At 38.6% G+C, this 21319-nt stretch overlaps 1 protein-coding gene across 5 annotated transcripts in view; it reads right to left on the minus strand.

Moving 5' to 3' along the window:
* The window catches only part of CDHR1 (cadherin related family member 1), a 532835-nt gene that overhangs the window by 302518 nt on the left and 208998 nt on the right, over nucleotides 1-21319 (minus strand). For all 5 annotated transcript variants that reach the window (XM_044056525.1, XM_044056524.1, XM_044056526.1 and 2 more), the window contains one exon: nucleotides 7803-7903. In XM_044056525.1, coding sequence (XP_043912460.1) covers nucleotides 7803-7903 — 101 coding nt within the window. The remainder of the gene's footprint in view (nucleotides 1-7802; nucleotides 7904-21319) is intronic.

Below are 21319 nucleotides of genomic sequence, written 5' to 3' on the forward strand. Positions count from 1 at the left end.
CATAATTTTGAATTCTTATATGATCCTTATCTGTAAATCAGGTTTCTTTGATAACTATAATGTCAGGGGACTTCAAGCAATGTTCAATGAGACAATATATAGTGAATTATCAGTCTCCAAATTATTTCACTGTAATAGATTCAATAGTCAATATGACACCTCTCCTTCTCTCCCATTGTTTTGGGACCTGTCTGTCCAATATATGTCCAGATCATCTAACTGTGGCACAGCCACTTGCAATTGAGGAAAGACACATGTGGTATACAGGTTTATTATCATGTTGTTGGATGGCATTCTGTCAAACTGGGATAGTTGAAAGGCAAGTTTCTAAGTTCACGGAAGGCCGAACCAAAAATGGTCGACGTTACAACAGCGAATGCTAGTGTGCATTCACTATTGTGAGGTCAACAGTCTGCATTGGGATCGCGGTACAGTGGGGATCGGGAAATGTAGTCATTTCCTCACTGTAGTGTGATCTCGGAGTTTGTATATATAATTATCAGGGGTTGTGAGGGGTGCAGCCCCCCACATGGGGAAAATGTTTGTTGGTATTGACTGGGAGGGGAAGGTATGCTGGGTAATGTCAACTTTGTCAAATTTGGATGGGTTGATATTACCAGTTTTGGTGCTGTGCCTGTTCGATGTTGTGATTTTCAATATTTTAGTTCAACATCGTGACCACTCGATGGAAGTGGTTTCGTGATTATGATAGTAAATCAGTATGCACTATATCAACATGACACCTAATGCATGACCTGTTGGCCTAAAGTAAGGTTTATGTTATACTTAATTTGGGATACCTTCTGAAATAACACTCTTTTTAACTTATAAGGTATTCCATAATTATAATTTCTTGAGAGGCTTAGGGTAGAATAGATTCTGATTTCAGGAAATAGTAACTCATTGACTCATCCACCCTCCCTGTTTTTAACTCTATGTCTTAATCTTAAACTTTCAGCTTATTTCCCCTACTCTGCAGAACTTTTAATGTACTTGTTTCCTTAATCAATCATCCATAGAGTTAAAAAGCTTCTGTATTATTACCAATGAGGTAGATCATTTCACTCAATTAGAATTGAAGCTTCCAAGTTATTTATTTGATTCTCAAACACAGCTAAAACTGTATGTCATAACACAAAACATATTAGATTATCAGAGAAGATGAATGCTTTCACCCCCTTTAAAATATACATCACTCCTTCATCTTCTTTCACACATAACAATACACATATAACTACCTCACTTGATGAGCAATATATTTGCCCCTTCCTAATCATGTCCACATTTGGGAACCAGCTTAGTTCTTGCTGTATTTGAGTTGTTTGCTGTAACATTGCCCCCTATAATCTCCACTAACTCAGTCCCCAATCATGATTACATTTTTTTTGCTTATAATCTCCCTTCTCATACTTCCTTTTCTCTAGTTTATTCCTAACTTGTTTGCTGATATCTTCAAAGTTCATCTTCATTAATATCTCCCTATCCTCTTCGATTGTTTTGTCTCTTAAATTCAAGGTTGTTGACTTTGTCAAATCCAGATTCACTTTATTTTCCAGTTCTTTATACGGTATGTTTTCTCAAATGATACAGCCTTCCTCTCCTTTATTTATTTATTTGTTTGTTTGTTTATCTTTTTCAGTGTTGCTAACGACATGGCTTGTCTAGTCCTTCAACCATTTTCAACTATGGCCTGTGGCATTATGGCTTCACAACAGCATGATGGCTCATTTGTATTCAAAAACAATCATGCTGATTGGACAGCCCAGCCAGCTTATCAGTTGTAAATTGAACATACATCAACAGAATTAAGTCCAGCCACTGAAGAACCATTGAGCATCTGGACTTTCTGCTGGAATATGCTGAGAGACAGTGCAAAGCAGAAGAAAAATCAAATATGTTCTCAATAATAAGGACATAGAAACGCACCTGAGTTTCCTTCTATTTTTGCACTGTCTCTCATAAAATCTCAACAGGAAAAAAAAAAAACAGCAACTAAGATTATTTTTTCTCCATTACTTCTCCTGTACTGTGCAAATATGGGTTGCACTTCTCATACACATGCACAATGCATCAGTAAACAAGTAAGAACACAACAGCGCTGTTATAGAAAGACATTACTTAAGAAAGGTAAGCAATTTCTTTCTTTAATAATGTCATTGTATAATAGCAATAACCCACTTGTGGGTGTGGGTATATCAGGATTTACCCATGGCTGGCTTTGTATAATCACTTTAATTTTGCCCTTGTGATCAAACCATGCGAACCATGGGTAAAGCCTGATATACCCATATGCACTCATGTGTTATTGCTTAATACTATTTATTTTGGATATAAAAAAAAATGCTACTTTTAGATGCTGTTCTTCAATGTAAAATGATAGACAGTACAACATGCATATTAATTTCATACATGAATGATTTATTATTTATGTATTTTAACTATGCATGACAAAAGTGAAAGTTAATATAATTTTTATAATTTTTTCTCAGTTCATGAAATAATAGGATTTAAGATAAACTACTCTAATTTGTCACATTTCCAAAGTACACTCAAGCTCCACACTATTCAAATATCAAGTACATAGCTTATTAGTTAAATTTTTGTTTTGTATATCACTTCATTTAAAAAATAATGTAAATTACAGTGGATTTAAATTAGTAATTAAACACAATCCCAGGGCTAGTTTAGGAGCAAGTCTGAGTGGCTTTGTGAACAATGCAGGAGAAGGGACGCACTCACACACACACACACACACACACACACACACACACACACACACACACACACACTTTGCAAAAACTTTCTACATCTCCATTTGTTTTTACTTTACACACCATTTAAAAGCTTCCATCAAGTCCCTGTCAAGTCTCGTTTCAGAGTTCAACTTTTCCCATTTGCTCTTACAAAGAAGGGATAAGTGACATATGCCATGATGATAACACCACTCATGCCTGCTCGCAATCACTCAGTGTACCTTGTTTTCTCCCATTTGCTCCCAGAAAAAAAATAGTTTAAGAGGCATGCATCATGATAACTGCAAATAAACATGAAAAACTCAAATGTGAAGAAATAGGCATGCTTTGAGGCATGTTAATGCTGCTCAAGGCCTGCCATATTCATGCACTGCACCTTGCCTTTTAGTACTGCATGTTTGTTCAGTTGGGTTATTTTAGGGGATTTAAACAGTGAAAAGAAGAAAAGCACTTAAAAGAAAAAAAAGAAAAAGTGCAACATCTTGGAATAGTATGCAGCCAGCCATGAGGCCTAAAATTTTACTCAGCCAAACAATTCTCTGAATCAATAGCTGAGCAAATCAGGAGTGTGGGATGTAGCCAGGGGAAGAGTACTTAATTAGCATTAGCACTGACTGATGCATTAGTATGCAGCTCTGCTTGCAAGCTCTCCCTTCATGCTGAGACCCCATTGAGGGGAAAACCTCTGAGGTAGAGCAGTCTCTGAATCAGAACCAGTTACTGCAATGGAGAAAATGTCAGAGTTAAGAATTCCCCAGCATGAAAAGCCTTTTTGAATCCTATCTCCAACAGGCTATGACATGTGACCTGATTTTAGGTTATTTTGTACATTGCATGTATCTTGACTTAAAATCCTGAGAGCACTAAATTCAAGCATTTATATTCTTTGGATACACAAACAATTATTAAACTTAAAATTACACTTAAACTTACTAATCCACATCTACAGTATTATACATGGGCATACTTATTTTGCAAATTTAATAATTATGTTTCTATCATTTCTATTTCTAACTTAGATATGCCTCAGAAATAAATACATTTCAACAACTGATGTATTTTTATCAAATCCAAAAGTGTTGCATTTAAAGAAAACTTAAATATTAAATATGGAACTGTACTCACACTACATGCTTCCCTGCACAACAGGTATTTTTTTCTTAAAATTGCATCTGTTTATGATCCTGGACGCCAGCTGTCAGCTAAGCTCTCTGTTGGTAGACTTGCCTGCAGATTTTTAGTGGCAGAGATTATTAAGAAAACATGACATTTAACAGTGGCCTATGAATCATGACATATATTATTTATCCATTCACAGGAGTTGTTTGGGAATCAACAATTCAAAATTGTCTTGGTCAGAATGATTACTACAGGACCTACATTTCCATTTCTAGAACATATTTATATGCTAATTACCTTTATTTTTAGTTTGACAAGACACAACATTTTCTTTTTTCCCCCCATATTTACTATAACTTCTACTTTTCTCTCCTTTCTTAGGACCCTTGGAGTTATTTTGTCCCTTCCCTTTTTTCAATTTACATTACATTTATTCTTTGCTGTTTTAAATAATTTTACAACACATATTTATAACTTTTTTAGTTTTCATGTTTCTGCCATATTTTCATAAATAGTCAAAAGTAAAATAAAAGAAATGTATCTGTAATGACCAATGACAATTTGATCACCAATGACTAAACATGATACAAACTGCTTAAAAATTAATATTAAGCAATAAAGTAATAAGAATGGAATTGAAAAGTTTGCATCACTTAGACTGACTGCATAAGAAAAAAAAATCTATCATTATAAAAGAACAATTGTTAAAAGTACTTTCCAAAACAAAAAGTACATCCTGTATGGGACCTGATTACATACCAGGCTGCCTGATAAATATCACTAAACATGTGCTGGTGGACACACTCCAACACCTATTCAACCTGAGTTTATCCACTGGCTTTGTCCCCATGGTTTGTTGCATAGTATGACACCCCAGAACTGGCCCAGTAATCAAGGAGTCTCAATCCTCACCACTAGCACCAGTGAGGGACGTGCACATTGGGAAGATGGCAAGTACACACACAGTAAAGTACAATTTCTCTTAAAAAGCACACAGAGATCATAGTCTGTGGCTGGTTTCTGTCTCTTTCTCCAGATCCCCAATAAAACTCCCCTACTGGCACAGCTATAGAGTTGAGTCCTTAGCCAGGGTTCCAAGCCAAGTCCTCCCAGCACTTTCTCTGTCCAACCAGTGCTTCGTGCCCCTGCCCAAGTAGCTGACACACACACACACACACACACACACACACACACACACACACACACACACACACACACACTTCTGGGATTTGATTTATGCACAAACACACACCTGGGAAAGGCTGGCACAGGTTTACTAGCTATGTCCCCTTTTGCCCAGACCATAAGGTAGTTAGCACTGCCACCAGAACCTCTTATCAACTACTTTAAGGCCCTTCCCAAAGGGTGGCTAATCCTACTGTGTGATGTTACTATTATCCATATGGTAAGTGTGACCAACAGCAAGGCTATTGGAGTGGCCCATAGAGTGTCACAAAATACATATGCTAGTACACTAAGAGCTTAAATATCTCTAAACAAACCAGCCACAATTAAGAGGTTTAAATATATTTAATAATAAATAATAATAAAAGAACAAGACAATACTCAATAACAGACATAGTCACTTCAAAGTTCAGAATCACAGGAAATATTTTAAAACAACATTGCAGAACAGTCTCAAATAAATACAGAAACATCTAAACTAATCTTTACTATATTCCTATCTATCTCTATAAGAAATACTATACCTAAATCTTACATACAGAGCAAGGCAAATATAGATGAGAAGTGCTAAATGGATGTTTTCAGGTCCAAAGACAAGATACAAAATACACAGTCTCTGAGAGAGTTCCCAAATTAATATCAACATTACTGCTGGGTTAGCCAGGATGACATCACAATTTGTCACTTGTCTTCAGTTCCTAGGCTAACAGATACCAACAGAATTTAACATTTCCCTGTGAAAAATACTTATCACTCAGAAGTTTGCCTAGAACCTGAAGTCGTAAAACAGTTAAACATGTTTACATTTGAAACCTGTAATTATTTCTGTTTCCAGACAATAGAAAAAAACCTCTAGCTGTAGACATCATGTCTCCTTGAAACTGAGATAAACACAGTCGTAAACTCTTTGCTTCTCTTGAGGGTTTGCAAGTTAACTCTGTATGTTCCAGCCTCTACCATCAAAACATACATTTGCATAGGCACATAGTTTATATTCATTTCTGTTCTTTTCAAGTAGGATGCACTGTGGTTACATTTGTGAAGCTCAGTACATAACATACAGTTCAACACACACTTCTGCACCAGTAGTTTAATATCCACATAACATATAGTTTTCTTACATTTGTAAGACAACCATACGAATCATATTAATATTCACAAATGACATAGAATTATTTACAAAATTCCAGCTAGCTGGGCTAGCAGACTCACACACAGCATTTGTAATGATTCAAAACAAAGGACCCCCCACCCCCATCATGGAGTCCAGGAATTAAAGAACCATCAGCAAGGCCCCAGAAGTGGTCATAACAGACATAATAAATTACAATATAAAATTATAAGACTTGACCCCCCCCCCCAAGTAGTTTGGCTTTGTTAAGGGTAGAGCCTGTCTAATGACTCTGGTAATTTTTTTTGAGAGGGTAATGTAAGCTGTAAACTGTAGTCATGTTGTCCAAACAGCATACTTAGATCTTGCCAGTGCATTTGATACAGTACCACATGCCAACATTACCAACATGGAAATGCTCTACAAATCAATCCCTATTTAACTAGATGGATAGCAAATTGGCTGAGGGATGGAACCCAAAGTGTGAGGGTAGCAGGCATGTCCTCATACAGCATGAAAAAAAACACTGGAATACCACATGATTCCATATTGACACCTTTGTAATTCTGCCTATACTTCTCTGATCTCCAATTGAAAACTTAGGAACTCTGGTATTTGGTATAACTGGTGTCTGCCTGTCCGTCTGCCACCAGGTTTGCCAATGAATGTAAACCAGATGTTATACTTGAATCCCTTTCTGACATGCAGAAGCTACAAACTGAACATATACTTTGTTAATAGCTGATGAACTGAAAATAGGCTGACAAATGAGCCCTCTACCCAGCTTAGAGTATAGAAAATACTACACACAAAAATGAAGATAGTGCAAGACACCTTGGAACATGTATAGAAAACTCTCTGTTCTTTGACCATCACACTGCAACATTTATCAGGAAATACAGCAGTTTGGCTCCGCTGATAACAAAGAGTATTTCCTCTAAGTCCAAAGAAGTCCTAACCCTTCCATATTCTGCACTGATCAGGTTCATCATAGAATGCAATACCACCTTTGGGATATATCTTACTAAACACATCAAGCAGACAGAGAGACCTTGAAGATTCCTGACAAAAAAATATTATGGGACTAAAGGACCTGATCTATCAAGACAGGCTGGAGTCTTTGTCCATCTATCTGGTGTCCTGCAGACTCCATAGGGGTGACTTGTTTTGGGGGACATTAGGGATCCAGTATTCTGAGACCTCTTATTTATCCACAAATCAGATAGTCTTGACAACAGCAGAACCAGAGATATGAATTTGCTTCAGCAAATAATCAAATCACGGTGGAGAGAGAGATTTGTCATGGAGTGACCAGTCCCCTTCTTTGGAATAAATTTTTTTCACAGTTCAAGCAATGTGACATGCTGTCTTCCTTTAAGAAGGAATTAGACAATTGGATGGGTTTTCATAAATTCACCTCGGGTATAACTGGCTAATCTCTCCTTGAAAAAGGAGAAAATATCTAAGGGTGCGTACTGGCAAGGGCTAAATGACCACATAGCCCATCTGTTTTGTACTTTCTATGATTCTGTGATGACACACATAATCCCTTTATGTAAGATTTATGCACTTAATGTAACACAAATTATTTTTAGGAGGTAGTGTGGTAGTGTTTAATGTTACTCATACAATACCTGGATTTGAAGTTGGTAGACATCCTTTTTCAGCTGACTTGTGTGATCTTGTACAATAATAGCTCCAGATGTGCTGTTTATAGTGAATGACCCATCACTTCCTGTCAAAACAAATAATACTCTGTTCAGAACTCTGCTGTTGTATTTTACTAACAAAATCACAAATAGACTTTAACAATGAATACTGGATAAGCAACAGGTACTATTTAATATACAGCTTAAGTTTCCTTAAAATTTTCTTTAACTCTCCCACACATAAACATGGGAATATGCACACATGAACACACATGCATACACATATGCTAGCAGTGACTCTTGTTATGACTGAATATTTTTATTACTACCCTACTGGTCAGTGGAGACATGGAAAGATAAATTCCTGACTTCAGTAATGTCTATTGAAAAAGCAAAACTAATAAAAATGCTGAAATGGAGTAATAGACTTTTAATCACAGGAAAATAAAATAAAAAGGTTGACCCCAAACATCTCAGATTAAATCTACAGTAAATAATTTCTTTTGTTTTCTCTGTACTTAATTAGTGGACATCATAAGTACACCAGAGCATTAATAATGCATACATAAGTTAAACGGTACTTCAAGCATAAAGCAAGCTATAAGGTAACTACATTATAAAAATACACTAAAAATGGAAATAATTATTTCAAGTGTAAAAGCTCTTGTTAAAAAACAACAACTGTTATTTGAATGACCTTGACCTAAGTATTCCCTTATAATCGTCAAGCTGTCATTGTGGGGTTATGTAGGTCAAGGCCACTGAAATAACAGTTGCTAGCTTTTTAAATAGTCTTCCTTGTTTAGGAAGAAGGTGCAAAGAAAATACCATTATTTATTATTTATTTATTTCCATTTGTTTATCGGGAGAGTCTGACTGAGCCTAAGCTGGCCCGTTTTCAGCCAAGGCCCAGGGAGAAAAGCTCCACAGATACAATGCTGTACTTGTACAGAAGACAGTTTGAGGAATATATATGGTGCACAATATAAAAACTTAAAATACATAAAATCTACAATAAAAATGCATATAATACATATGTAGAAATACAAGAAATAGCATAATACATAAAATCTACAATAAAAAATGCATCTAGTACTTGTGTAGAAATACAAGGAATAGCAAGGTTAAATAATTTGTTTTGGTATAGTGAAATGTAATAAACTTTTGGGACCAAATAAATGAAAGAAAAAGCTAAGGGTGAGAAATGGTATTGACAAGCAAAGAAAGACTGACACCAGCAGCTTAGAGGGAGAAGAAGGAGGAAGGGGAAGGAAATACTTGATATAGAAAAGGGAAAAGAGCAGGTGAAAGGGGAGAGCTAGTCCAGGTTTTGCTCTTCTTACATACATTAAGAAGATGTTGATGCTTGGGTGTTCTTTTAAGTAGTTTACTGAATACAAACACATCAGGATGGATAGCAAGAATATTGAACTTAAACAAACTAACTGACTGACTACATACTTGCATCTTCACACTCTAGCTATTCACTCTAAATGCAACTTTTGCTTGCACGTGTTCAGTACTTAGATGCATGTGCTGACTGACTGGAAAGCTTCTTAAAGGTATATCACACACACTGATCGACATCCTCCCTCTTTACTGAGCTGTCTCATATAAACAATAACATTTCAATAGGCATGCAATTATACAGACACTAATAAAAATGACAGTCATGTCCAGGTTGCTGTGTATCTGGAAGTAGGTTTCAGGATGTGACCTGATCTTGTGACATAACAGGACTGGGTTTAGCAACAGGAATAGTCACTGAGGAATGTACTACTTGAGGAGTTTCAGGGATTTTCTCAGGAATGGGGATTTCTGATGGAATGTTCTCTAGAACAGGAACATTGGACAAGTCACTCTGAGAACTAGATTCTTTGTCACAGGCAAGATGCTGTAACACTGGTTCGGGCACTGGCAACAAATGCTTCCAATTTCATCTGAACTCCATTCTTTGTGATTCCACAATGTATGATCTGGGCTCTTGACACAAACTTTTCTCAAATCCAATGCAATCAAAACATTTTGACATCTGCATCCTCACTATCTCCCCTTTTTTCAGTGAACTGAGTGGTTTGCTGGTTTTATTGTAGTAAGACGTCTGGGACAAATGCTTTTTCAACAGTTGGGGTTTTGCTGTTTTTAGCACATGGAACCAACAAATTACTGCTGATTGGTAGTGTTATTCTAGTTTGTCTCAACATACGTCTCTGGGCAAGTGAACCAAGACGTTTAGCACAAGGAATGTTTCTGAGGTTTAACAAGTTGAGAAAAACATCAGTATTGTTATGACTGGATACCTCTAACAACTGTTTTGCACTTTGAACTGCACTTTCAGCCAAGCCATTTGACTGAGGGTATTCAGGAGTCTTCGTAATATGAACAAAGTCCCATGCTTCTGCAAATCTGTTGAACTGTCAACTTGTAAACTGTACACCATTGTCCAAAATAACTCTGTGCGGACTACCATGGACAGAAAAATGTTGCTTCAACTTAGTAATGATAGTACTGGAAGTTAGGTTGGGAAGTAGGTCAGTCTCAAACCAATTTGAGTCTACTAACACCAAGTAATTTTAGTGCATGCTTGAATGTGTTTATTATTTTATTTTTTTCTTTCGTACTCCTCTTTGATTGGTTGTTTAACATTTAAATAGTTTGCCAGTGATTGTACGTAATATATGATGGTCTGATGAAGCGGAGAATGATCCGTGAAAGCGCTTACCTTGTTTGTTTACTCTCAATAAAGGATTGCTGTGTTTGGAACCTTTGTGCCCGTTGACTTTCATACTTAACACCAAGTAATGTTGACTATTCCACTCAAAGATATCTTTGGCTACTGCCGACCAAGGTAGTTCAGGAATCTGGCTTAACTGAAGTGGTTCTTTCTGTGGATGCAATTTTGTACTATTACAAACTGAATAAGATGAAGGTATTTTCTCGATATCTCTTGACATAGAAGGCCAAAATTCTAGATGTCTCACCCTTCTTTTGGTAGAATCAGTTCCTGGGTTGCCACAATGCAAGATATTAATGTAGTCTTGTTGCAAGGACTTCGGAACAATCACTTTAGAACCTTTCATGATGATACCATTGTATGGCAAAATCTCATCTTTGTATGGAAAATATGGTTGCACTTCTACTGGTAAACAATATTGCTTTGAAGGTCATCCTCAGCTGATAAAGTGGTTGATCTTCTGAAGAATTGTATCTGAAGCTGTGTGAGTTCTGAGCTCATCAAGATGTGTGGAAGAAAAAAATTCTCATTTCCATGACTTCCAAATCAAGCTGCTCATTGTTATGCTGTTCTGTGTTTTTTCTGGGCAAGCTGGATAAAGTATCAGCAAGATAAAGAAGTTTGCCTTTTGTGTAAACAAGACTGAAATTGTAGTTTTGCAATTTGAGCATCATACCTCATACGTCTAGCTGCATCTGTATGTATAGGCTTTCTCAAAATAGTAGCAAGAGGTTGATGTTCAGTTTCGATCTGGATAGGTCAACCATAAATATAATTATGGAACTTCGAGCATTTTGCAATGATAACTTATAAGAATATTATATGTTTATTTTAATTTTTATTAATCACAATGGACAGTAACTGTGTGGTTGATTTTTAGTATAACTTTTATATTACCTTTTCATTTTCCATACAGGAAACAATTTGAATGTTGGGAAGATCACTTTGGGAAGAATCCTATTGGATGACTCAATATATATATGTGTGTCACTGCTTATCTGCTATTATGTTCATTTCCCACTGAAGAAAGTCTGTTGGCTGAAACCGGTCTAGGTTGTTTGTTATATCTAATAAATACTTATGTATTTAACTTAATAGCTTCATTTCATTGATTTACACTGCATTTGGTGCTGGAAATTTTGTCTACTTATGCTGTTTCCTGCCTTGCACCTGGGTCCTACTTGCAGAGAGTTTATTTCTTTGACGTTGTGACCCTGGATCCCATTCTGACACCATGTCGCTCTTCTTATATACATTAAGAAGATGTAGAGACTTGGGTGTTCTTTTAAGTAGTTTATTGAATAATCCACGGTGGTGGTGCTGCGGTAGCATTGTCGCCTCACAGTTCAATTCTCAGCTAGAGCGTCTTCTGCGTGGAGACATGCGTGAATGGGTGTACCTTTGTTGAAGGTTGTGCGTCAGGCCTGGCAAGCCGGTACGTAAAAAATCAACTGCCAATCATTAGTGGACCGGAGTTCCGCTGTGGCGACCCCTAACCGGGAAAAGCCGAAAGTCACAAACAAACATTGAATTGAAACACATCAAGATGGATAACAAGAACATTGAACTTAAACTATCTAATTAACCGTCTACATACTTGCATGCTCACACTCTGGCTGCTCACTCTAAATGGCACACTAGCTTCCACGTGCTCTGTACTTACATACGTGTACTGACTCACTGGAAAACTTCTTAAAAGTATATCACACACACTGATGCACAACAGGTATATGTAAAATTATTAATCAAGTCTAGTGCAGGAGCAGACCGAAGTGTTCTTCAGCTGTTCCCTTAGTAGTTGTTTACATTTAGAAGTATTGCAAGACTGAACTTGACAGTCAAGAGGAGAAGATAAACACTTGCACTACATCACACTCTTCACATAGTCCCACTAAACCTACACCACCAAAATCCACACATAGAAACACAAAAACATTCACGGAGGCTATCAATAATAATCTGCTCAAGCAACAGAGACCTCCAAAGCAGAAACGCAAGCAACCTCCAGCCGCCAACACAACCCAAATGACACATAGCCCACAGACTCAGTGTGCCACTCAACCACAGCCCATAAGGCAAAACAACGCACCCAACATACTAGTGATTCTATCAGGCACACTGATGTCCCACTCACTAGGCTAAACAAGGAGAAGGTTACTGTCAGCTGCCTGTCGGGTGCCAGGATCCGCCACATAACCCACGCACTCAGGTCATTCCACAACAAGAACTCTGTCATTGTCCATGTTGGTATGAATGACCTGAGACGTACCTCTCTGGACTACATGAAAAGGGACATGGAAGAGCTCTCTGATCATGTAGCCCAGGCAGGTAAGACCCTAACCCTGAGTAGCATCTTGCTATCGCCTAGAATGATACCGAAGTACAAGGACAAAATGATTGACTTCAACAATTGGCTAAACCTCTGGTGTCATTCTAAGGGGATCCAGTATCTATCTGCCTGGGAGGACATAGTCAACAGACCATGATGCTGTGCCAGAGATGGCCTGCGCCTGTCACCCCTGGGATTCCGGACACTGGCTAAGGCTTTTGCTGCCCTTACAGTGTCTTTTTTAGGCAAGGTTCAAATGACAAATTCACCACCGTAGCATGAACAGGAAAGCAAAAACTGAGGGTAATGCTACTCAATGCTAGAAGTCTAAATCTCAGAATGCACTCCCTCGAGGCACTCCTTAAAATGGAGAACATTGATATCTGTGCAGTGACTGAGACCTGGTTCAAGAATCCAGAGAGCACCCCAGCATTACCAGGCTATAACTCATACCACACTTTTCAGCCATCTAACCTGGACCAGAACACCAAAGGCAGAGGTGTGTCCATATTCATTAAGGATATCCACACCTCCAGGCTAGTTGCTCAGCATAATGCATCCAAGGTTATCCAAGTGCAACTAACTTTGGGCAAAACTGCAATCCAAATTGTAGCTTGCTACAGATCCCTCACCATGCCCCAGGCTTCCCACTCCTCATTTCTTGATATACTGGAAAATATTAGGGTTCAACTAAACACCCTAATAGTAGGTGATTTCAGCTACCCCACCATTAACTGGGAAAACTACTCATGTACCAACTCCTTCACTCAGCGCTTTCTGGAATTCATAAATTTCAATGCCCTGGATAAATGTATCCACACCCCCACCAGGGGCAACAATATCCTAGACCTAGTCATTACCAACATGAGTGACCTGTGTTCCACACCTGAAGTCAACTCCTCGTTGGTCAGATCCGACCATAAGCTAATCACCATAGATATCCACATCCTGCCCCCACCCCCCATTAAGGAAATCATGGTAAAAAATTTCTCCAAAGCCAACTTCATGCATCTTAAGACAGAAGTGGCGAACTTCATGACATCCATGCAGATGGGCAATACAGTTACAACTGCTGAATCCTACACAGATGCGCTCTATAAGCACTTACACGAGTGCATGGATCATGCTATCCCAAACAGAAGAGAAGGAAGAAACTGTTGCAAAAGAGAGTAAAATCCCATGAGTGGAGGAGTTTCCTGGTCAGCCTCAGTAAGAAGCTGAGATCCCTTATAAGATCCTCCAAAGCTAGCTACAAAAACAAAATCGCCACGGATTCTAGGGACATCCACAAAGCATCCTATAGCTATGTCAAGAACCTCAATGGCAACACCCAGATCTGCTCTGAGTTACAGCACAACATGAAAATTACAGAACCAACTGATATTGCCAACATCCTGGCAGTTAGGTTCAGTGCTAACTTTACCACCCCTCTCACCCCCTAAAGGGCTCATAACTATACAGGAAGAATGCAGAGTCCCTGTAATCACAACTACACAGATAAAAGCTGCACTCTCTAAAGCCAAAAACAAAGAATCCATGGGACCGGACAACATCCCAGGCTGCATTTTACGCAAACTTCAAAACGAACTGGCTCCCCACCTAAGCACCATATTCAATCATAGTCTTACATCAGGCTTTGTGCCCACTGAATGGTGCACAGCAACTGTTATCCCACTCCACAAAGGGGGAGCCACCACTGATCCCGAGAACTATCACCCTATTAGCCTGAAGAACCTGGTCTATAAGGCCATGGAATGTATCATCATGGAACTCGTAAACAAAGACATTGGTAACCTCCAAACTCTGGACCCCACCCAGTTCGGGTTTAGGAAAGTCAGATCATGCCTCCTGAACCTGATCGACTTCTTTGAGGCAGTCACCAAAGCTGTAGACGAGGGTAAGGTGGTTCACACAGCCTATCTTAACCTCGCCAAGGCTTTCAACACCATCCCCCATTCTGGAATGATAGCTAAACTCACTAAACTAGGTATAAATCCCTACGTAACAAGATGGGTTGCCAACTGGCTCACTGACCGAACCCACACTGTAAAAGTCGCTGACTTCAAACCAGTAACAAGTGGAGTACCACAGGGTTCAGTCCTGGGACCTCTCCTATTTTGGTATCTACTTCTCTGACATACAGGCTAACACAGAAGGCCTTTGGCTAATGAAGTTTGCAGATGACTGCAAACTAGGAGCCATAGTTGAGTCCCCAAATGATGTGGACATCCTACAGAAGGGCCTCACTGAAACAGATGTCTGGTGTCAGAGCCATTGCCTCAAGCTCAATGCCAAAAAGTGCTTTGTCATCCTCTTTGGTAAAAACTCTGTACCCATGAAGTACCACATAAGTGTCAGTCTACTTAACTCCGAATGTGTGATAACAGACCTGGGGACCCAGGTGGACAGTAGTCTCTCCTTTGATAATTACATCGCCACAGTGGACACTCATTAGACCCATTATAGAGTACAATGCCCCTTTTGGAATGTACCTCACAAGACATCTGCAGCAGCTGGAAAGGCATCAGAAATTCCTCACAAAGAGGATTACTGGACTCAAACAGATGCCCTACACTAACCATCTCAAAAAACTCCAACTTTACTCCATAGCATATCGCCTACTCTGAGATGATCTCTGCCTAACATATAAAGCTATGTCAAACCCAGAGCTGTTGGACATGCTACACCTAAAGAAATCCCAATCCCTCTGAGCTACACACTCTAGGGACCTAAACCTTGTAACCATAATAAACAGGGCATGCTGGAGGGATAGATTCCTGTCCCAGAGACTTCTCATACTCTGGAACAAGCTACCCATCTATGTCAAGCAAAGTTCCTCATTAGCACTCTTCAACAAAAATCTTGATAAGTGGATGGGAAACAGGAAATACACCCAGGGGAACACTTCTGTGGATCTGCTCGACAGGGTCACAGGAAAATAACTTTCTTGGGTGGCATAAGCCAGGGAACCTTGTTGGCTAGGCTTACTTAGGCCCTTGGGCCAATAGCCTAGTACCTACCTATGAACCTATGTTGAGTGTATGTTGAGTTATATCATTCAAGCTTCGACAACTTTGTGTGAGTATAGGGAATAAGTGTTACTCAACTTCTGACCTTCAAAAGCAATTTGTTAAAAGACCTTAAAGACCTGCTGCTAGAATAAGCCAGAACTAGTTTGCTAATAGCTGGACAGTTATCAGGGTGAAGCACAGTAGAATGAGTTAGTACTAGCTGGTAATAGGTTAACAGGTTGGGAAGTTCCAGCCAGTTTAGTTTGTATAGTAAAGTGTAGTGATGGGTTCTTGCAGGGTGGCTGGAGGTGAATCTGGCTACTTTATAGTAACAGGATTCTAGTTTGGTTAAGTTGCATTTTCTTAAGTTAGTAAAAATGGGTGAGGTATGTAAGAAAGCAGATAGAAGGTGAGTTCTACTGATGGCGTATCTAGTGGTATCAGTTAGGAAGGGCTTTATTCTATACAGGAAGCCAAGTCTGAGTTGTACTTTCTTGATGACTAGGGCTAAATATTTATCATGTTTAAGGTCCTTGTCTGTGGTGACTCCTAGTAGCTTTGTGGACTCAACTGGCTCAATGCAGATATCATTAGATGAATAAACAGAGAATGAAGTAAGGTCAATAGAGTTTTTGCTACTGGAAGAAAGCATTAGTTTTGTTTTAGAAGGGTTAAGAATAAGTTATGAATTGTTAAGGTATCTTTCTGTGTCCAGGATTGTTGGGTTTTAGTGAGAAGAGTTGGTAATGATGAAGCAGTGCATATGAGGGAGGAGTCGTCCCCATATTGATTTAAAGTAGCATGAAGGGGGGCAGAGTTTATCTATTTGTGAATATGGTGAAGAGAAGGAGACCAAGAATAGAACCTTGAGGTACACCAACAGAGATAGTTAGAGAGGAAGATAGTTCATTATACCATCTAACTGCTTGTTGGCAGTTAGTTAAGTAACTGATGAACCAGGAAAGGGTTGATTAAGAGCGCTTAAGGAAGGCTAGCTTGTGGATAAGTTTTTTTGTGGGAGACTGTATCGAAGCCTTAGATAAGTGGAGAAATATAGAGGAAGTAAGTAACCCGTTGTTCCTATGTTGGTTCACTGTATTTATGAAACTAATTGCAGCAGTTGTTGTTCTATGTTTTGGGTGGAAACCATGTTGCGTGGGGGACAGGAGGTTATTTTTCAAGAGATGATTAAGAAGTTGTGAGTGAATACATTTTTCCAGTATTTTAGCTAGTGGGGAGAGTATGGCAATGGGTCTATAGTCAGTTTGTGAAGAGGGATAACATGGGATGCTTTCCAAAGAGATGGCACATATTGCTCAGTAATAGATCAGTTTATAAGGATAGATATAGGATAAGAAATAGCACCTGCAGCAAGTTTAAGGTATTAATTGGGTAGTTGATCAGGACAAGTAGAAAAGCTTTTAAGTTTGGATAGGAGTTTTTTGATATAGTGAGTTTGTATGGGCTGAAGATTGAAGGAATCAGGATTGGTTTCAAGATTTATGGGTAGAGATAACTGTGAATTATTATTGTCTTTTACAAGTGATATTATGGAATTAAAGTGATTGATGAATTGAGTGGCAATATTGTCTGGTGAGTTAGTTAGGTTAGGACTAGGAGTGGAGGCTTGACCAGATTTAAGGAGCTGGTTAAGGGAACTCCAGACTTTTTAGGGGTTATTATGGTACTTGTTTTGGATTGTTGTATAGTGTTGTTTTTTGTCATGTTTGATTTGTGTTTTTGCTAAATTATGAAGTTGCTGGAATTTTTGAAGGGAAGTTGGGTTTTTTGAGAGTCGGTGATTATGCCATGCCCTGTCTCTCTCTTTGAGGAGCCTTTTGGTCTCTGAAGAGAGCCAGGGAGTGTATCTTATTTTTGTGCATGTTTTCCTGAGGGGAGCTAGTGTATTTCAAATAGAAGGGAATTTGTCACTGAAGTACTGAACCACTAGATCGTGTTGGGGATATTTTAGGGGATCCAGTGGACTTGTTGGAGTAGTGAAGAAAAGGTTTCTGGAGTGAAATTAGTTTTATTATGGACAGGTTTAAATATAATTTCTCTAGGGGGAGAGGATTGTTGTTTTAGTAAATAGGTTGGATGGTGATCACTTAGACTGTTGGGAAGACCGCCTGAGTGATAAGAGTCTGGACTGGAATTGAAGAGAACCCAGTCAAGAATGGATTGTTTATTAGAGCGTTTGTCAACCCTAGTTGGGTTGAGAATTAATTGGGAAAAGTCAAAGAGGTGAATGTGATTTGAGGGGTTGTTAAGAGGAGATTGTGTTCCAGTCAAAGTTAAAATCACCCATTATAATAGATTCTTTTCTCAGAGTAGAAGAACACCACCTTAGTAAATCCTTGATGGTGGATGGGTTGTTACATGGGGGAAGGTAGATGGCTATAATGTTAATATTCTTCTGAAGTTTATTTGTAGGTGATTGATTAGTATTTCCATATTTGAAGTAATTGGTGGGGTGAAAGTTGAGACTTTCAAGTTTTAGATTATCTTTGTATAGTATTGCAACACCACCGCCATGTTTAAGGGTTCTATCATGACTTATTATATTGAAGCCTGGGGGTAGGATTTCTTGAGCTAGGTTTCAGTTAAGATGGATACTTGTGGCGAATAGTGGGCAATAGTTGCATGGACTTCACTAATTTTATTTAAATTATTCATTCTGTCATTGTCATAAAATGTGACTAACTATGGTGCCAGGGATTCACTTCACTTGACCGAAAGCTCATTTGATCGAAAACTCATTTGAAAGAAAATAGTAGTGGCAGTGTATATGCCCTCTTCCCCACTGTAGTGCAACCCTGGAGTTAGTATATATATAGTTACGGGGGGGGGGCACAGCCTCCCACATTTGGGGGTGTGGAGGGCTGAAGCCCCCACCTAGCTTGGTTTTATATTGTCCAGTGCCTGTTAAGAGGGTCAGTAAGTAGTGTTTAACCAACTTAGGTGTGGGGCTTTGCCCCCACACCCCCCAATGTGGGGGTCTGTGCCCCCCACACACCCCTAACTATATACACTAACTCCAGGGTCATACCACAGTGGGGAAGAGGACATATACACTGCCACTACTATTTTCTGTCAAATGAGTTTTCGATCAAATGAGTTTTCAGTCAAGTGAAGTGAATCCAGTAGCAGACAGACAGACAGACAGACACTAGCCATATCAAATACCAGATAAGACTGTCAAAATGAAAATTTCTACTGGAAAATGTACTTATTTATTTGTTTGTTTGTTTAACCATGTGAATGTCCTAATGCTTTTTCGATATGACCTGTGTGAGTGACACAAAGAACACTTCAAGGAAACAACACATGACAATAAGGATAAGGTAGAGTATATCACATCTTACTGTAATTTTTCGCTATATTAGAAAGCAAGGTTAGAGATAGTTAGTGATAATTACATTAGCAGTTTAAACAACAAACCGGTGTGATAAGTAGCAAGATACCTGGGTAGATTATTTATTTTCAAAACTACAATACTTTGGTCATTTCTTATAAGTTGAGGGTGTTGATTCAAGCACAAAAAAAGAAAGAGAGAGAGAAAGAGATTTTAGGGAAAACGTTTCCTTAACTGAAGATCCAATTAAGAACTTACTATAATAGGTTCCCTGGTCTCTCAACTTAACTTTTTTTTCTGATACTGTTAACTTGTTAACGTGTTTGCTAGAGGGGTACAGTATTCACGGTGCACTAGTATGAAGGTCAGGGATGTGAGCAACAAAGTTGTCACTACCAACCAGTTACAGTTAGCTCAATTTCCCAGCTGCCCTGGAGTAGTATCTGGTTAAGTGATTTGCTCAGAATAACACAGCAGGCAAATGGAGGTTGACAGAATCACACCCTTGACTGCAGGAAGCTGCTGATTAACAGTTCATATATCAATCCTCAATGCTAATGGCAGTCACATTTTATTTAGCTTACTGGCTTTCATGAATACTCGGCACTGCCACAACATTAATAACATGCTCAAAACACCACATTGCCCATTTTGTTAATGAGGCAACATAACTATAGTAATGTGAGGGTCAAAGGGCAATTGTGAGGTCACTGGTAGTGGTGGATGTGTATCAGTGTTCATTGTGGAGTTTACTCCTTCCAAAGTGATACCACATGCAGAAAGCTGAAAGGGAAACACAAAGTTTACCCTGGGGATCACTTCAGTGGCTCTGCTGGACAGATGCACAGGGAACTAATCTAAGGGGGTGGTGAAAGCCAACACATTCTGGCTTGGCTTATAAATGTCTTTGGGCAGACAGCCTAGTACCTACCTATGCCCCCCTTGAGCTCATCAAACTTCAGTTCACACTAAGTAAGTCAGAATTTCAACTTACAGCTTTAATTGTGTTTGAGTCTATTTTTACAAGGCTAGAGGCAGCGTTCAGATCTGATCTTTTTAATTGTTGCCTCCATTTTCTATTATGACAGTGTAATTTCATTGTCCAACTTTACTCAATCCTCATTAGGCCAGTCATTGAATATAATGCCCCCTTTGGATTTATCAGTCAAGACACATGCAACAACTGAAACACCCACAGAGATATTTTACTAAAAGCATACAAGACCTAAACAACATGTCCTACATGGACTGACTCAAAGTCCTGTCACTATACACAGTACACTACAGACTGCTAAGAGGTGACCTTTGTCTGGCATACGAGGCATCTTCCAACCCAGCTAGACTTTTCACTGTGTGATACCTTAAACCTCCTGTAACAGAGGCCTATGGGATATATGCAAATGCAATCAATTGTTTCAGCTACACGGCTTTTAAATGCCCATGGCTTTTTAATTTTTAAGTCTTCATGGTTACCTTTAGGCTAATAAAAGCAAACCCACTAGCTGTGGACATGCATGTTTCTACCTTTTTATTCCCCTCATCAGCACAGCATAAGTAATAGTTTGGCTATGCTTGAGTGGATTTGGCTTTATCAGCCTAAATGTAGCCATAAAGACTTAAAAAAGTAAAGTCATGGACATTCAGATGCCGTGTAGCCGAAACACTTGATGTCCTTAAAGGGAAAAAGTCCTTTGCCTCACCAGTGTTTAAAATATGAATATTGAAATGTCAAAAGCAAAAATCCTTATATATGTTTTTTTTTCCAGAGGAGATAAGTCCCTCATATCACCATAATATAGTTGCATCACAATGATGAACAGTAGAAAAATCTCAGAAAAGTACTGTGCCTGCTTCTATAATATAACACATTGTAGTGAATGCAACCACAAAATTAAACTTCAAAGACAAACTCCTCATTAGAAATATATATCTATATATATTTATATATAAAATATAGATGACATATATTTATATCAATAGATGGATTGATACATAGATATTAGTTTACTCCATTGGGTCATATAAAGTCATATATTGCTTGAATGCAATAAATATAAGGAGCTCATAGCCACC

The sequence above is a fragment of the Protopterus annectens genome, chromosome 14.part0 (assembly GCF_019279795.1).
Source record: "Protopterus annectens isolate FY-2018-M chromosome 14.part0, PAN1.0, whole genome shotgun sequence".
In the NCBI taxonomy this organism is placed as follows: domain Eukaryota; kingdom Metazoa; phylum Chordata; order Ceratodontiformes; family Protopteridae; genus Protopterus; species Protopterus annectens.